General features: G+C 43.9%; 1 protein-coding gene across 1 annotated transcript; it reads right to left on the bottom strand.

Moving 5' to 3' along the window:
- Positions 1-296: 296 nt before the first annotated feature.
- Positions 297-12,789, bottom strand: LOC136476190 (uncharacterized). Its single transcript, XM_066473938.1, has 5 exons — positions 12,757-12,789; positions 11,778-12,093; positions 1,646-2,007; positions 1,069-1,342; positions 297-635 (listed from the first exon to the last, which is right to left on the bottom strand). The coding sequence occupies exons 1-5, from the start codon at positions 12,787-12,789 to the stop codon at positions 589-591; spliced, it is 1,032 nt and encodes a 343-aa protein (XP_066330035.1). The 3' UTR covers positions 297-588.
- Between the last annotated feature and the right edge of the window lie 1,162 nt (positions 12,790-13,951).

Here is a 13,951-nt window from a genome sequence, read left to right as displayed (position 1 = left end):
CGCTTATTACTCTTTGAGCTGGTAACGAGTAGAACGAGTGAACGTCCGCTATCACTGAAAGGAAGCGGCAGGACAAAACCTGACCAGCGGGGGCACATCATAAACTCTTTTTCCAGATTCCAAGAGCTCGTACTTTGGTTACAGCCATGGGCCAACCAGTTTTCCGGTTTTCCACAAAAGGGCACATCCGCTGAAATAAGGTACTTCGAGCTTGTCCGGGTATTGAGGGATTTACGTGACACTGAGTGTTAGAGGTTTTAGGATCGTACTGGCGAACCCCCTAGATACCCCCTGACTCTAGTAGGGGCAGGGTCGATACTGAACGAGTCACTACCGCTTACACCTGCGGTAAAGGTGAGCCGGGCCGAGTACCCGATCTGAGTGTCAGATCACTCGCCTACGTCGGCTCGGGTGACGGTGCATCGGATTTCGGACCATTTGGTCCCACGGCCTCCACGGTTACACAGATGGGTTCCTTCTCTACGAAGATGAGGCGTCGGTTTCGGTGGCTCGTCTCCCCACGCGTTTATCTCGGAAGCTGTGCCTCTCAGAGATCGTGAGGGCGTAGCCAGGCCTTAACTCCCGCTTTCACACATGGAGACTGCTGGATTCCATCGACCGTGCGCATCCCCTGCCTATAAAACACAGGAATAGAGGAGGGGAGTTAGTACATCTGCGTAGTAGCTTTTGCACGCTCACCTTCCTTTGCTCATTGCATCTCCTGTTGTCGTTAGATCTTGCCTTCCATCCATGGCCGGAGAGAAGCGTCAACTGGAGGAGCCTGAGGAGGGATCTGCCGAGAGGGGCGTGCCTCCCTCCGCTCGGGCCTTCTACTTGGGCTTGATCGGGTTTGGGTAAGGATAGATCTGTTGTTGACTTCGTTGGAAGGGACCTGATGCGTTTCTTGATACAGTGGTTTCTCGTCGACGCGCTCGATGCCATGGCCGACCGCCATCCGGGAGGCCTTGTCGCCATCACGTCCCCCGGCAACACAGGCCGCGCTGCCACTAGGCTCGCCTTCCTCCTGCGACAATGGGAGGGTGAAGAAGGCGAGCACGATATCCGTACCATGAGCGAGGAGCTGGCCGTGGTCGGGCGATCCCTCTGGGACGGGTGTGGGACCGGTCTCGGTGCCGCGGACAGAGAGGCAGCCGATGCCAGGGCTGCCGTCGTGGTGACCCCGCGCTGAGCTTGCCGGTGAGTTGAACTTCTTTGTTTCCTTTGTGGAATTTTTCTCGCCTTGACTTTGAATCTCCGTGTTTTTCAGCGACGCAGGAGCAGTTAAGCACTGTCCGGGCTGAAGCGGCCGATCTTCGCCGGGCCAACGAGGAAATACCGTTTCCTGTGATATGCATACCAAATGAAAGAGATACAAGAAATACATTTTTAATTGTTTTTTATTAGTTTGATTTCTAGGCTCTTCTTTCTACCAGTAAGGTGAGATAGGTCGTTCACTTGCTGGGCAGTTTCATACGCACATGACAACAGCAATATAATGCTGACGTAGGTTGGCAGCATCATGGGGAGGTTCGGGCGTTCGGCCCCAACACCCAAAATGGAGCAGTTTGAGGAGAGCGGAGCAGAGAGGAGATTTGGGATGTGGGAATCGGCAGCGCCACGAGGAGAGCAAAGCGGAGAGGCTTACCGGAGGTGAGGGAGCGGATCTGTGCGCGTCGGGGACGGCTTCCCTCTCGGCGAGGACGGCGGCCGCGGCGGCAGCGAGGACGGCAGCTGCGGTGGGGACGGCGGCCGCGGCTGTGAGGACGGCAGCCACGACGACGACGGCGCTCCCGGCGACGCGGTGGTGGTGGAGATCGGGAGAGAGTCCGTGAGTATTTTCTTGGAGAAACTCGATCCTGGCAGCGGCTGCTGGGTTGGTTGTTATGTATGACAGGTGGGCTAGGAAAATTACTTTGTGCGTGAGTGGGCTGGACCGAGGGCGTGAAAATGAAACCAAGACCGATCGTTGGACCTTGATATGTATTTTTACCGACAGATACTCTGAGGCTACAACAAAATATATGTACCAACCAATAATCGGTTGGTATAGAGAAAAATAGCAACCGATGACGGTTACAAATTGATACTGACCGATAGTTAGACGTTAATATTATGTTTTAGCGACCGTTGTCTGACGCTAATTGTTGATTGTAGTATAGTATTTCTTTAGGGGTGAGTACCTTTATGTAAATACTATATAACAAATTTATTATATTCTCATGCTTACAATCGATGTGCATACCATGTAAAAATTTATTATATTTTTGGAATAACAAGTTTAGTATTATATAGTAGCAATTCCTTTCATAAATCTCCTAGCACAGATTTACATATAAATTGCTATTGAAATTAAATTCTTTGAAACATAGGCAAATGTGGTCTAGTTTTGTTCGTCTCGTTACGCAGAACACACCGATGCAGATAAAATTGAAAACGGATACAACATAAAAAAAATTATAACCATTCAAAAAAATGTTGTGCTTTTTTTGTTTGTCAGCTGACGTTATGGCAGTTGGGGGGCTCGACGCGTGGGGGGCTGGGGTCGCGCGCTTGTCGTTTTACGCGACCTGTCCTGCTTTAACCCGGTCCGAGTCTGAGTGCCCACTGCTCGGCTGATAAATCGGCTGAAGCTATTTTCTTATGAGAGAAAAATATTATTCCATGGCTGATAAGTTCAAACGAATAGGACGGGCCCTACTATTGTCTACATATTTCTTACTCCCTCTGTTCCAAATTATAAGTCGTTTTGACTTTTTTGATACATCCATTTTTGCTATGCATCTAGATATAATATTATGTGTAGATATATGGTAAAATGGATGAATTAAAAAGTCAAAGTAATTTATAATTTAGAATGGATGGAGGATTATTCTTCCTTAGGACAATCCGCAGCACTACTCTTCTTGTTCCCCATCTTCACGGTGTTTGAGGTTTCGTCCTCGTCCGCATGACAATTAGCGCTACTTGTGTATGCATGGGCCAGCATGGTAGCTCCACAATTTGTGCATTTGTCTAAAGATCTATACTCGTCACCGCTAGTTCAGACACGCGTGTACTTTTTGCACTGCCAACATTATTGGTTTCATAAGCTTGTTTGCTCGATATATATATATATATATATATATATATATATATATATATATATATTGTCGGGCACATTTTAATATCCTTTAGAAGCAAACAAGGTAGGAGACACACAAGATTAAAAAGCTGTTGATGGACCATATATCGAGCCTTTACCATCAGCAACTCAATAGTGTTATTGGTCTTGGTCATTTATAGAGGCAGGCTTTTCCAGGCGCCAGCGCAACCTTTGTTTCTATATTTATAGAGGCGGATCTCTTAAATTGCCACCTCTGTAAACATCCATTAAGAGAGCAAAAATGTTTACGAGGCCTGCTCCTATAAATGTAGCAATTTACATTTTGGCTACCAGGCTTCAAGCTGTCATCCAAAACCTGATCCAAAAAAATCAATACGGCTTTATTAAAGAGGACAATACAAGATTGCCTCGCTTGGGCTCTGGGGTACTTTCATATCAGCCTCCAAAAAGGAGCTAATTATTCTTAAACTTGACTTTGAGAAGACATTTGACAAGATAGAGCATAGTGTTATTATCCAAATCTTAACAAGTTTGGGTTTTGGTCAGAGATGCATCTCATGGATAAGTGACATTTTAAACTCAGGAACATCATCACTGCTTTTGAATGGAGTTCCAGGAAAATCCATTCACTGTAGGGGAGAGAGAGGGGGGGGGGGGGGGGGGGGGGGGGGGGGGGGGGCGGCGGCTAAGACTATCTCTAACAACCATCCATTCACTGTAGGAGAGGGGGGGGGGTAAGACTATCTCTAACAACCATACCCAGAATACAAGACCTATTTGACGTTTGGGTAGTAGCGCCGCATGCAAAGGGTTTAATACCCATTTTTTGTCTTCTTCAACAACATGACCCAAAAAAGAACCATTTCTACAGTTGTTTCTTTTTCCCGGGCGCCATGGGGCAAACTCCCTCCTTCTCTCTCGCCACCTTATGCAGCGCCAACTATTTGGGTCAAGGAGAGAGGATGCTCATATTTGGGTTGTCTCTCCTGCCACCCAAAATGGGTTTCCCATATAGGTACTATGTTGGAGACTATTTTTTAACCAATACAGTACCATCGAAGACCCATTTTGGGTTTGAGTGCCGCAATAGGTATTCTGTTGGAGATAGTCTAAGACAAGGGGATCCCCTTTCTCGCCCACTGCACTTTGTTCTAGTAGCAGATTTACTCGAAACTATTGTTAACAGTACAAGAGATAGAGGCATCCCCAAACTACCTATAAATCTTCAATCTTCAACAGACTTCCCAATCATACAATATATGTAGATGACAATTTTGTTATCTAGGAAGCTAATTGTGGCAGAACCACCCAAATTATATGGTCCACGTGCACCTGTCATTGTCCTAAAGACCTCTAACTGCTGCACATGAGAGCCAGATAATCCCGGTAGTCTATCGGGTGTCCTCGGGGAACCCCGAATCATCCACATTTTACAACTCATATATGATCAACATAGAGATACTACAAACATTACAACAGTTGGTACAAAAATAACTTACACCGAAGTGCGGAAGACTTATAACATTAGTTTACAAAACATGTGCAAGTGTAAACTTAACTTGAATTCAAAAGGTGAGTAGGACTACGGAAGCAACTTAGGAAAACATCTATGGTAGAAGAGGGAACCAGATCATGTCGAGCCCACCGACATAACCTCGATTAGCAGCACAAGTTAGATCTTGCAACAGGGGTTAACAAACCCTAAGTACTTGAGGGTACTCAACAAGTCTTACCCGACTAAAGAAAAGACTCCAAGGTTATGAAGGCTTAATGAAAAGTTTGAAGCAAGAATAACTTTTGCATAAAAGCTTACTACAAGTGGATCCTTACTTTCAATGTTTTAGCTGCGTATTAAGTTCATTAGTAGTATCTAGTTTGCACCTGTTCTATATCAATCACTTCATTAATCATCTCATCTCATCTTATACTAGCTCGTATCCAACAGTATCATTATTTCATAGATTATTCTACGATGCAGGGCAGAGGATCGAGTCTCCATAACCGAGGAGCACGACGATTCAAATTGATTAGGCTCAGCTAGGGTTTCCTTACCACACGACATACGCAGGTCCCGGACCTATGTATATCAACCCTCACTCGGATCCTCTAGAACGTGAACTGGTCTACGCTACCCGAGAATACAGTACTCCACCTCCTTGCGCCATCCCAGATGGATTCACAGGATGGGTACATGCTACTCTCGACATCTCCCACTCCTAGCACGCAGTTGTCTTTTCACATAATGGACTAGCCAAGGTATCAGGCTTACCGAAGTATGTGGCCAGTACTGCAAAGTCTCGAACACATAACAAGCCTACAACGAATGGTCCTTAATTGACACAAGCAGGGCACTACATCCAGACTAACTTGACGCAAGCAAAGAGTCCGCCCGGTCTCAATTTAACATTATCATTATTAGGGTATTCACATGAGCCTTCAGCAGAGCTGAGAAGAACATGGTAAAACCTATTTCTCGTGAACGATGAGACCATCATTCAACTTTTACCGAAGTCTAAGCATTACTAAGCATAAGAGATATCGACCTATCCATACTAGTAGGGTATAACTAAGGATACCTGATTATCAAGGTAATCATGCAGCAACGGTATTCGATCAACTCCTACTTACTTAATGCACATCTCACAAGACTTTTGTAATAAAGCTTTATAAATACTAGAGAAGGTTTTATGCTCCGGGGCTTGTCTGCGTTGTAGAGGTTAGTTTCCATAGACGAACCACTGAAGTTAGACTTGGCACCAACACCACTAGTGGACGAATCTCCTCCAAAACTTGATCGACACGCATCTTGTCACTCCCATATGCACTACACGTAATAGATGATGCTTTGTTCAACATGATGAACTACATGCCACGATGCATGATGAGGCATAACAAGTGCATAACAGAACTTTAAACAGGGTTAAGAAAGTTGAATACAACTTATCTTCACCAAAGAATCTAGGGTTATTATTGTAAAAGCATTTTCATTATTAACTAACAAATCAATTAGTTGTTTATCACAAAAGAATTACACTAGCATGCACAAGCAAGTGATTAACATGAAAAGCATTCACATGGCTTAATCACTTACTCAGGATATTGCTTACAAGAAGTACTCAAGACTTGCATACATGCATCTATTGGTTTGATATTTAATTAAGCCATTTTAATTATTTAAACAAGTTGATTACAAGCATAGCAAGAAAGGAATTTAATTGCCAAGGAACAACAGGAGTTTGGGTGTTCCAAGGTCCACAATCAAAGTGTAAAACACACCAAAGTTAGTTAAGCATTTTCCTAATTTATTTTAGTATTTATTAATTAAAGGAAAAGGCATTTAAATACAATTAAATTAATTAATCAATTTAGGACTATCAAAACAGTACCAAACTTTTTGTGAAGATATATATTAGCATGTAAAGCATACACAAAAAGTTTCATAATTAAAGGATAAGTAGTTTAGCCTATAAAAATCATGGAATGTCCATTTTATAATTAAAATAGGTAATTTTTAAGCACAACAAAATTACTTATCATGACCAACTAATATTTTTATATGGTAGAGAATATCATAACAAGGCTACAGAGCAAATTTCATAATTTTAGCATGTCCCAAGAATTAGTTATGAAACAAACAAGAATCAACATATAATAGCATTTTCTGAAAAAAGATTTACAGGAAAAGGAAAAACACATTTGCATCAGGGACCCTGCATTTTTAACTAATCAACCAAGCCACGATTTGGAAAATCTTCTCTCTGGCTATTAAGCATATGAAACCAAGAAAGAGTTTCTATTTCCTTCCCCTCTCTTCTTCTTCGCGAGCAGAGCACGCAGGGACAGAGCCGAGCAACTAGCGATGGCCGAAATCCGACCGGGGCACGGCCGGTGGCGGTGAGGGCGGGCTGACCGCAGTGTCGGAGTGACTGTCCTCGCCTGCATGGAGACTGGCCGTGGCTCACAGTGACCCATGGCCACCTGGCCACGTGCGGCGGCCGGTGGCGGCACTCGCACGACCGTTGTGGTGGTGGATCATCTCTGGCTAGGTTCCTCCGGGCGAGCGCACGCAAGAGGCGTGGTATGGCGAGGTGATGCTCGGCTGGATTGGAGGCAAACGGGAGCTGGGACGACAGGCGCTGTTGTGCCAGCGGCCATGGTCATCGCGGCCATGCGCAGCAGCAGCACAGAGCGAGGGGAAGCTAGGGCGAGGAAAGGAGAGGCATGGCATGGCAGGGTGGAGGTGGCTGTGGGCTCGAGGAAAAGGCCGGAGGCGAGACATAGGCGGCGGCAAAGGGAGAGAAAGAGAGACCGAGCGAAGGGAGGGCGCTCGGCTCGACGTCCACGTCCAGCAAACGAGCGGCGGCCAGGACACGCGTCGAGCGGAGGGCGCGGAGGATGCTTCTAGGCTTCTCCAACTCCCGCTCAAGCGATGACGCAGACGGAGATGTGGCCACGCGTGTAGAAATGTCGTGAAGGCGCAGGTGAAGCAGGCAGATAGCTCTTCCCGGTGTTACTGTTCATAAATGACAGCTCAACTTTTTCCCTCTTTTTTCTCTTGATTTTGTGCAAAAACTTGATCATCTCTAAAAATTAAAGTTGTTCATCTTAATGAGATCTCCAACTTTTCTTTAATGACCAACGTTAATAGATCGAGAGAGAGAGAGATCAAGAGAATAGAACACAAGCTCATTCAAACTGAAAACTGGAATTCAGTTTGGGTTTTGTAAAACTGATTTTTCATTAGTAACTTTAACTAATTAATTAGTGTTTAAACAGTGATAAAATAAATCAACCAATTGCTCATTATCAAAGCTCAAATATTACACCAAACAATGAAACAAAAGTTCTACAAATTTTATTCATGAAAATTGATTTAATAATTCACCAAAGTTGGAACTTTAACACTATTTTTAGGGACTTAACCACAAATGGTTAAGTTTGGAAAACTTGTTTAGAATTCAAACTTTGAGCTCAAATTTAAACATTTTTTATTTGGAAATTCGAACAAATCTTTGTTCTATATTTAAGAGCATACTATCAACTACAAAATTTATATTAACAAAATTTTAATTGTTTAAGAAAATTCATATATATAAATTATCAAAGAACTTTAATTGATATTAATAACAACCTTTCATGCAACACATTTAACGCAACATATGAATTCACCCATTTAATTATGAAAAATGATTTAAAGTAACACGTATTGTTACTCCAAATTCACCCATTTAAAACAATTTAAAGAACATATCTATACAATTATGCAAAATAATAAAAAAGAAAACTCCTAAAATTTAGTTTAATTACCAAAGTCCATTATTATTTAAATAATTTCTAAATCTGCATCTACATATATTATTATACAAGAAATATTATTGCACGAGATAATTAATAAACTAGTTTATATCAAGGAAAATATATCCATTAGGTAAATGCAAGAAGTTAATATTAATGAAAGAAACAAATATGTAATAATACTAGATATAGCTTACCAGGGCGTGGAGGAGGCTTGGAGAAGCATGTGGAGGTGGCTTGCCGGCGTGCCGAGGAGATATGGGAGAGGACAGCAGGGTAGGGGGTGGGTTGGGGCGGAGGAACGGTGGGGGTAGCGGATGGGGTGGGGGAGAGGAATGGTGGGGGCAGGCTTAGGTGGTCGGTCGGGGAGATTTGGAGCACCAGGCGGTGACAATGGTGACTAACGACGAGCGTGAAGGCCAACAGGGATAACATGTCCTTATCCACTAGCAAACGGGAGCTAATTCGTCCAAAGGGTGCTAAAGTTTTCAAAACGGAGCATAGGACTGTCCAACTGAGTAAAACGTCAATAGGCCGGACAAGGAGAGCAGCGGTATTTTTTAGTGTAACTTGGTAGGACGGTTCGGCCATCAAAACTTTGAACGCGACGGACAGAAGTCCTCGGTCGCCCCTGCTATGTATTTTCAAGGGCGGTTCCTTACGTCAGCCGCCCTAAAAATGATCTTCAGCAGCGGTTGCTTATGTCAACCGTCTTCGAAGATCGTCTTCAGCAGCGGCTTACATAAGAAAATCGCCACTGAAGATCCTTGCCCTTTATAATGCAACGCCGAAAATTTTCTAAGTCACCGGGTGGGCCAGAATTCAATAATGTAGCAAAGCGCTGCCAAAATTTTTCACGCGCGCCTTTTTGCCTACTCCATCCAACGCCGCCCCCGTTGGAGTTCCCTGGCCGTCCGGTGCTCCCTCGACACTCCCCCATTCAGGGCTCCCCTGGCGCTACCCTCGCTGCTCCCCCGGTAGAGGTCCCCGCCGCTAGAGGTCCCCAGCGCTTCCCCAGCACTGTCGGCTCCCGCCTCATCGGCGAACCTACCGCCAAAGGCCCCTAGAGGTCCCTCGGTGGTCCCTAGTGGTTTCCCGGTGCTCCCCAGGCACTCCCCCAGCTTCTTCTATGTGTGTGCGCTCCCTCAGCCCGTCGTTTGCCCGACGCTACCCATCTTCTACTCCGGCCACCTGTTCATCTACCAAAAATTGATTCTTTTTAATCTTCTTTGTATTAGACAAGAAGTGCTACATAACATTTGATGTTTAGATACTAGTGTTATATGCATGAGTAGCAGATATATATATGAAGCAAAGGAATGTACTAAGTTTTTAAATTTTACAATTTTTATTGCATGTGTATTAGCCATGTGTTGATTTTGCTATATGTAATCATATTCATATGAGAATGATAATCTTGTTTCTAAATATTTATAATAATAATACGCCCTTTCATCATGACTTAGATAAATTCATCCACATTGGTTAGCGATGGATAAAGAAACGACAACAAACGAAGCAGATAAGTTGGAGTGGTTGTCGGACGATGACAGCAATGACACGTCGTCGACCTCATTAGAAGAAGATTTGGATCCTAGTCCTAGGCCTGACCATAGGGCTTTGAGGGCCGAACTTGAGGACCCAGAATACGATCTGACTGAGGATGTAAGCCTATACTTACTATCAATTGACCACATTTATTTTTCACATAAGTGTGTGAGCATTTTCCTTATTTTTTTATATCTATAGGTGCATGTGTCTACCCGTATGCCTAGGCAAACATAGAGCAATCACAGACACAAACAGAGATTATAGTTACATCATCCGCTCCTTAGAGAGAGAAATGGAAGCGAGGGCAAAGAATGCGGAACGAGTTCCCTAAAGGATAGACTATTGTTGTAGAAGTGGTTAGCCCTATTGGCGAGCCCATACAACCTGATGGCATACGCTTTGGGACATTTTGGAAGCACAATAGGAGCGGTGGTCTAGGACATTTTGGATTGGTCAATACAGCATTGGAACGATGTGCCCAATAGAGACAAGACCAAGATATGGAAGAAGATGATGGGGCATTTAGTTTCCCTCCTAATTTGGAAGAGCTTGTCAAGAAGTTGGCAATAAAATAGGCGGCAAAAAGTTTCTGAGGTTGGAGGTCCCAACTAGTTTTCGACTGAACGGTCATACGCCGTTCAAGGAGTTCGGGAAGATCAAACCTGATCAATGGAAAAGGTTTTGTGAACAGAAGTCCACACCTGAGGCCTTAGCCTTGAGTGTCTTGAATAGTGAGCTCGCAAAGAAGAACATTCACCCTCACCATCTTAGCTTGGCTGGATATGGCCCGAAGGTTGAAAAGTGGAGAGTAGAGGCTGAGGCTGCTAGGCAAGTTGGTGTGCCGTATAAATATGAGAACTTTGATGAACATGCAGAGCACTGGGTTAGAGCTAGGGAAGTTAAGGACAAAGAAAGTGGGCAACTAGTAATCCCTGATGCATGTACTGAAGCAGCCATGGAGGCCATAAAGGCACTTGCTCAGAAGAAAATCCAAGGCGAATTTAAACCCAGATAGGAGGTGGATAAGCTTAGTGTCGCCCTAGGCAACAAGGAACACCCTAGCTGTGTGTGGGGTGTCTCCTCCAAGCTAGGACTTAAGCATGGTTTTCCATAGGAGGCGAGTAGCTATAGAACAAGACAACACTACAAGGACGACCTTTTTGACACCCTTTGCAAGAAGGCCAACACATATATTGATGAAAAGATTAATTAGTTGAAAGCTTCACAAGGTTTGTCTACCGTGGAGCCAACATCATCTCTAGTGCCAGTGCCAAGTAGTGTTGCATCAATCACACTTGACACTTTTCTCGTGGACACCATTGATAGGCCTACACCGTGTGCTCTGCACATTCTGTATAACAGGAAGGGGAAGACGGTAAAGGTTGCCAGCGGAACTACTTATCCAAGACGCACTATGCACAGCAATGTACTTCCGGATGATTATGCCAGGGTTGAAGTGCTCTTGGTTTCTCCAAATCATCTTAATTATGAAGTTGAGATGGTCTTGGGCAACCTTGTAGGCTATTTCATTGATTGGCAATGATGAGACATTGTGTTGTTAACCACCCTGTCGGGTGCACCTTCTGCTTCGCGTCAGCTGCAATTGCCTCAGGTAGAGGAACAAGCAGAAACAGGCCTCATGGGCAAAGCTTGTGCGTAGTTGTCACCGACATATGAGCAGCAGATGATGGATCTGTTCATAGATGTTTTAGTAGTCTAGGCAAACCCCAATCTTAGCTTCTCCTATGAAGAATTCATGGAAGATATCATCATAGGAAGGAGAGTACCTGAGTTTATGGGAACATGCAATGAAGAGGCACATCAGGACCAGACTCAACAAGGAACACAACAAGTGTTAGGGGGTAGCGCTCCACCATCTCTGCCACTGCCACCCCCACCCCTATCGGAAGCACTTCCACAGGGAGGAACTGCTGCGGCAGCACCGCCACCACCCTCACCATTGCCACCACCATCGCTAGCCCAACCGGCACTGCTTCCGTAGGTACAAACTGCTGTGCCAGCACCGCCACCGCCACCATCATCGCCATTGAGCTCCCAACCTCCTTCACAGCCACAAATGGTTGCACCCCCACCACCACCGCAACCACAAACAGTGACGCCACCACCGCAACTACAAATGTTTCCTAAGATGGTGAGAGAATTTGAGAAGGGTATCAACACGTCTGATGCTAGCATATCTACGATGTGGAGGTCTCTTGGCAAAAAGAACCCCTAGGACGCTTCTGCAATCAAGGGCAAGGCGGTGCCTTCATCAGCTAGAAATGCCAAGGCCAGCATGGCTAAGGAAGGATCTGGAACAATCTTTGGTGGCCAACACCGTTTGAGCCAAACCCTGGCGAGCGTTGAATTCATTAAAGACATGATGGAACAAAACAATCCTGAGTGCCCCTATGAATACGTGCTAGGCAAGGAATTCTTACCTGATTTTCCCCTAGAATGCAACAAGAGATTATTACATACAAGGGTCTTTCAGATGTGGTATTTGGAAGTGGTAGAACTTGGCTTAGAGTCAGTGCCAGTGAATTACCCTGCTAACAATATATTCGCTACCGGTGTAGAATTTTCAAAACTAAACATATCTTTTGAGGATATTCAATTTTTATATCGATAGAAGAGACTCGATGTAAGTCAGATTACCCTATGGTGCATGTAAGAAGTGTTTTCTTAAACTCATCCTCAATTTTGGTTTTATGTGCTTGTGCTATCCTTTTAACCACACATTTGCCTTACTTTCATGTAGGAAAGAGTGGATGGATTCGGCCAAGTTGAACTTGAGGAACGCATACCTTGACCCAAATCTCATTTGTGAGGTTCGTCATGCTGGACCTCTATTGTGGCAAAATGATCATCCTACATTTAAGGGTGCCAAGGGCAAAACGAGAGAGGCAATTAGGAAGGCTTCGTACAGGGAAGCAAGGAATGAAGCTGCATTATATATCGGGAAGGCGTTCATAGCTCATCAGAGATTTTAATATATAGAAGCCTCGTACAATTTCAGGTAAGATCGACTACTATCTTTTTTCATGCTATTAGTATTTGGTAGATGGTTTACATTAACACTATTATCTTTTTTGTACTGATGCAACGATCACTTCATCTTAGCAAGCATCAATTTGAGAGTTGGCAGGATTTCCATCTTTGTCTCTATGAGAAAAGATAGAAAAATGTACCAAAATTTCATCAATGTGTTACAAACGTAAGTAATTGTAGTTCATTACTTGTGACACTATTTTTCATCTGATTATCGTTATAGTGAAAGTGATTATTTTGTTCCTTAAATAGCATGTACAGATGGTACGTTAAAGAAGGTGGGGAGCATGACCCAGCGAAGAAGGAGAAGATGGATGTTTGTGTAAATCAATGGGTACGACTATTTTCTAACTCAAATAGCTTCTCATATTCCTTATATAGAACAATGTGTTTCACTAGATTATTTTTTTTTGCATGTCACCGACCTACAGTGCTCGAGGCAGCCTACCGGAAGCGTGCTTTGTGGCTACTATGTATATCAATGGATAAGAGCCAACGGGACTTACCACAATAACCCTGAAGACATAAGCTGCTCTATCGAACCATATCATATGCATATGTTCATTAACATGAATCTAGCTAATTTGTTCCCTTTTTGTGTAACATGAAGTAACGAGGCCAAACGAAGTAATTACCCAAAGCGATGTTCAACTTGTTCAAGAAGATTTCTACAAGTTCATGGTGCGGGAGGTTCTTAATCTGAAGGGCTTATTCTATGATCATGACTCGGAGTATGCAACGCATCCCAAGTTTGAGTCCCTTCGCTTAAAATGCATGTATACCTTCTTTTCATTCTTTGGGCAGGAGCACAAATAATGTTGACTTGTAATTTGTAATGTACAAATATTTTTATTGATCATGTGTGTATAACTAGTGCACTACTGTGTATTTATGAAGTTAATTTGAATCATTTGCAATCGGGTATAAAATTTGGTGGGAAAACGTGATTTC

The sequence above is a fragment of the Miscanthus floridulus genome, chromosome 8 (genome assembly GCF_019320115.1).
Source record: "Miscanthus floridulus cultivar M001 chromosome 8, ASM1932011v1, whole genome shotgun sequence".
Classification (NCBI taxonomy): Eukaryota; Viridiplantae; Streptophyta; class Magnoliopsida; order Poales; family Poaceae; genus Miscanthus; species Miscanthus floridulus.
The sequence above is the reverse complement of the archived record's forward strand: the minus strand, read 5'-3'. Positions and strand labels throughout refer to the sequence as shown.

Bases quoted from the DNA above. Each gene is read 5' to 3' on its own strand.
- LOC136476190 (XM_066473938.1), bottom strand. From the start codon at position 12,789: ATGACGAACCTCACAAATGAGATTTGGGTCAAG. The intron at 2,008-11,777 runs GTCCTGATGTGC...ATTTTGTTGTAG, and splicing joins TGTGTTCCTTGTTGAGTCTG to CCTCAGAGTATCTGTCGGTA. The intron at 1,343-1,645 runs GTAAGCCTCTCC...TGCATATCACAG, and splicing joins GATCCGCTCCCTCACCTCCG to GAAACGGTATTTCCTCGTTG.